This window comes from Gavia stellata, chromosome 10, assembly GCF_030936135.1.
Source record: "Gavia stellata isolate bGavSte3 chromosome 10, bGavSte3.hap2, whole genome shotgun sequence".
Taxonomy (NCBI): Eukaryota; Metazoa; Chordata; class Aves; order Gaviiformes; family Gaviidae; genus Gavia; species Gavia stellata.
The window spans coordinates 11,243,124-11,247,879 of record NC_082603.1 but is presented as its reverse complement, the minus strand read 5'-3'; the positions used below and the strand labels follow the sequence as shown (position 1 = coordinate 11,247,879).

Sequence of the window (4,756 nt, the reverse complement as noted above, 5' to 3'; positions counted from 1 at the left end):
TAATAAGCAGTTAAGAGTGCAGTGAGACAGGTTTTTCCTAATTGGGCTTTTCTGCTGAAGAAATCACACCACACATTTTTAAAATTGTTTAACCAGGTTCCTTCCGTGAGGATTCCTAACCTATAAAACTAAGCTCTCTCAGGCTGCATGAGAACTTTGAGCAGATTAATAGCCAGCTATAAGATGAGAAACAGCAGCAGAAAAATTATTTTCTCAGAGAAATTACCAGTGAAATCCCAAAGGAAACGGCACTATTCAATACATATAACAAAGCAATAAAGTTTCTTTACAATCCAAACTTATTCGAGACAACCAGCTCAAAATATGACTGCAAAGCCTAGCAGATGATTCCTTTAGTTTTCCACCCTGGCACTCAGTACTAGCATCCCAAGGCTAGCGACCAGAAACTTAATGGGAAATACAACCCTCAAGACAGAGAAACATGATTTTTAAATTAGCTATTACAACACAGGAAAAAGATCTACAAAATACCATGGAAAAACTTCCTTGAAAAGTTAAACTGTCAGTCACCATCAAAACCTGAGAATCACCATCAAATAGAAAGGTAGACATTTTTAGGAAAAGCATTTGAATGAAACAGAAAACAAAATGTTTCACTACTTAAGTCTATTGTGTGCACACTGAATACACACAGAGCTCTGACCCCTCCTTTTAAGGGGAATACAGGGGAACTAGAAAACAAAGAACAGAATAGCAATGCTGAGCAGAGATGTGCAATCTCTTCTTTGTAAGAAGAAACTTGATAAACTATTGTTCCTTTGCTTAGGAAAAAAAAAAACAAATCAAAAAAACCCCAAACAGTAAGGGATATATACTGCCTTTGGTTTACCAGGTCTAGTAATAGAGTTGTTTTTCTCTCTTCAGATGCTAAAAAACTCCCATTCTGCTCTTGAGGAAGTTCTAGAATTTGAAGTCTACTGTATCAGACTACTAATCTGTATTTTCCTACCTGCTTGCATAATCTTACAATGTGTAAGAGTTTTGGGAGTACTTTGATATCTGCACTTTCAAAATGTCCTTGTCATGTAATGAAGTACAGTGTTTTAACTTTGTAGATAACAGAGATTTCAGGCACTTAATTCCAAATAGAAAATGAGCTTCTAATGGCACAAAGTCTAGTTGGAGGCCAGTAACTAGCAGCGTACCTCAGGGGTCAATACTGAGTCCAATCAAGCTCAACGTCTTCATTAATGATCTGGATGATAGGGCAAAGTACACCCTCAGCAAGTTTACTGATGACACAAAACTGAGAGGAATGGCTGATGCACCAGAGCATCATGCTGCCATCCAGAGGGACCTCGACATGCTGGAGAAATGGGCTGACAGGAACCTCGCACAGTTCAACACAGGGAAGCGCAAGGCCCTGCACCTGGGCAGCAATAACCCCATGCATCAGTACATGCTCAGCACTGACCTGCTAGAAAACATGCTCAGCACTGACCTGCTAGAAAACAGCTTTACAGGCCACACCCTGGGGGTCCTGCTGGACACGAAGTTAAACATGGGCCAGCATTGTGCCCTTGTGGCAAAAAAGGCGAATGATGTCCTGGGCTGCATTAGGAGGAGCGTTGCCAGCAGGTGGAGGGAGGTGATCCTTCCCTCCTACTCAGCACTGGTGAGGCCACACCTGGAGTACTGTGCCCAGTTCTGGGCCACCCATACATAGACATACTGGAGAGAGTCCAGAAAAGGGCTACTAATGATCAGGGCATTGGAGCATCTCTCATATCAGGAAAGGCTGAGAGCACTGGGAACATCCAGCCTAGAGAAGAGAAGGCTCAGGGAAGATCTTACCAATGTGTACAAATACCTGAAGGGAGGGTGTTAGAAGACAGAGCCAGGCTCTCTTCAGAGGTGCCCAGTGACAGGACAAGAGGCAACGGGAACAGACTGAAACACGGGAGGTTTTGTCTGAACATCAGGAAACACATTTTTACTGTGGGGGTGACTGAGCTCTAGCACAGGTTGCCCAGGGAGGTTGTGGAGTCTCCCTCCTTGGAGATATTCAAAAGCCCTCTGGGCATGGTCCTGGGAAACCTGCTCTAGGAGACCCTGCTTGAGTAAGAGGGCTGATGACGTCCAGAGTTTCCTTCCAACCTCAACTGTTCTGTGATTTTGTGAAATGGTGTTTTCAAACTAGTTGTGACTAAGCCATTAGACTGTTTGGCTAAATACTCTCATGCTCCTCACCAACAATTTTCAGTGATTAGGGTAATTTAATTTGCTATGAATAGGGGCATATATTTACACAATATAGTCACCAAGAGAATTAGAAAAGATTCACAGGTTTATCAAAACCTGACACACAATTCTTCATAAATCATTACCTCACCTCTTGCTCATAACCTGCTGTACTTCCAGTTCTTTCTTCTCCTAAATGTATCAGCAATTAGTACAATAACCTCTTTTCATAACTAGTTTTCACCATAAGCATGCTCCATTAGCAGAGAAATCCATAAGAATTAAAGTATGTATCTCACAAGAAAAACAATCTGGATTAACAAGACAAGAACATCACTGAATGACTATTTTAATATTACTCTGGCAATATGACTATCAGAGTGTGTGAGCTCCCCTTCACTCTTTATCCCTTGAAATGTAAAACAGTCAATATTCTGAGGTAGGTCCAGCTCAGATCCAAAAACTCAAAACCTTTTGTCTCAAGAAAAATCAAATCACAAAAATCATGCTTAATGCAGTTTACAGAGCAATTGATTTAAAAAAAAGAATAATGAGACACAGATTATGAAAATGCTTGACAGTTAACCAAAGCTGAGAATAAACATCAGTTTCTTCTTTTGTGGTAAGTGTCTAGTTGATTACAGCAGTATTGCTTTTAGGTCTGTCCTTAGTTTACCACAGAGGAAACTGGATACCTGTAGATGAGCCATATTACTCGGAACATTAAAACTAGAAGCAATTTTACTAGTATTAATTCATAAACTGAATTTGTAGGTTAGAGTAATATTCCTAAAATTGAACCAGTCCTCAAAAAGTTGATTCTGTGAATCAGAAACAGGTATTCAAATACTCAGAAGATAGATGAGGAAATATGAAACCTGCCTGTAGTCAAACGGAAAACATAGGAAGGTTTCCCAGAAATACAGAAACCTGTGTTCTATTTTCTCTTTAGTAAGGAAAGAAAAAACCTGTAATAATAGTGGGGACCCTTTACAATATTCATATGAATTTTAAGTATTCTTTTTTATTGTTTTGAAATTACAAATGTATTTTCTCAAAATATCTATATGCATAGCTATATATTCGTCCTAAATTTCTAACTGTTTTGCATTGGTATAAATGCTATTAAATCCAGATTTTTTGTTATCACAATGCTATAATAAAAACACTGGAGCTAAGGAAAGCTGGTTATTGTAAATTTACCAAACTTCACAACCTAGAATTCACCTTAGTTTTTGTAAAATAAAGGGCAGAAATTGCCCTATCACCTATGCTGTTAACAAGAAAATCACAAAGTTTAGGTTCCAGCTTTGTAAAGAATCGTCCAGCTTTTACTTTGGAATGGTCAACACAGTAAGTATTTTTAGCGTATTCCTCTACATGCTCTTGTACTCCCTTACAAGACTTACCTCCTAAAAATGTCAAAAAGCAATATCCCAATATTATCTCTTACCAGATAATCTTCATCCTTTGTTTCATACCATCAACATATATCCAAAGACTAAATTTCTTATGCATCTTCTTTCTAACAGAACTACAGCTACTGGGAATTTCTCTTGTCTGTTTTCAACAGGTAATGGCACCAATTCATATAGTATCACTGTCAGGAGGTGTAAGAAGAGAAAGTTGAAGGTAACAGTCTGAAATAAATATTGTAATTCTGATACAATTTTGAAACATATAGTGTTTAACAGCTCGCCATTTCTCAGGAAAACAACTGCCTTCATTCTTTGCTTCCTACTCCCACTCCTACTCCAAACCCTCAAAGTTGGTAAAGGAGTAGGAGGCAAAAATGAAAAATAATTATTTTCTATGATACTAAATTAATTTCAAGATCACCAGAATACATTCTATCTGTTTACAGCTTCTTTGTCCCCACAAGAAATAAAGTTTTCTAGTTTCTCCTTTTTCTATTTAAGAAATGATAGCATCCATTCTTGAGTAACTAAAAAAAAAGTACCTGTGGCTGAAATGGTGGAGCAGTAGGCCCCTGCATGCCTTGTGACTGTTCATCCATTCTATCACGTAAAATTGTCTCTTATGTCCTGAAAAGAGAAAGACAGTCATTACACTGTAATTCAGTCTGTATTTATGATTAATGAACGTCAGCAGAAGAACTGAAGAATTAATTTTCTCATTTGCATGCTTGAGTTTACTAACATTTAATTATTCCAGCCCTGCACTGTTTTGGGAAGGAAGTTTTCTTATGTCTAGCTGTTCCACAAAATGAAATAAATCATTATACACATCTAAACTTTTAATTAAAAGATGTGCATTAAACTACTTCAGCCAAACAAATGGCTCTGTCTGATAAAAGCTGCATCACCACATTATTCTTCAGAGACACCAACCACTTCTTTAACGACATAGACGTCTGCTGGCCAGTACCTTAGACCTATGGGCAGCATGGGAAACAGCAGATCAGCAGAAGAGTTGTAACCGCTGCATGCATACTGTTTATGTTGCATTAATTTATCTGCAGATTTTAGACAGTATGCAAGAGCAGTTCCATCTAAATAGGAAAAAAGCTCAACACGTACACTCATTACATTTG

At 38.3% G+C, this 4,756-nt stretch overlaps 1 protein-coding gene across 1 annotated transcript in view; it reads right to left on the bottom strand.

Moving 5' to 3' along the window:
- NEK7 (NIMA related kinase 7) overlaps positions 1 to 4,222 on the bottom strand; it is a 54,226-nt gene extending 50,004 nt beyond the window's left edge. The window contains exon 1 of the mRNA XM_009817114.2: positions 4,163 to 4,222. Within this exon, the coding sequence (XP_009815416.1) occupies positions 4,163 to 4,219 (57 nt within the window). The 5' untranslated portion in view covers positions 4,220 to 4,222. The remainder of the gene's footprint in view (positions 1 to 4,162) is intronic.
- Positions 4,223 to 4,756: the final 534 nt, after the last annotated feature.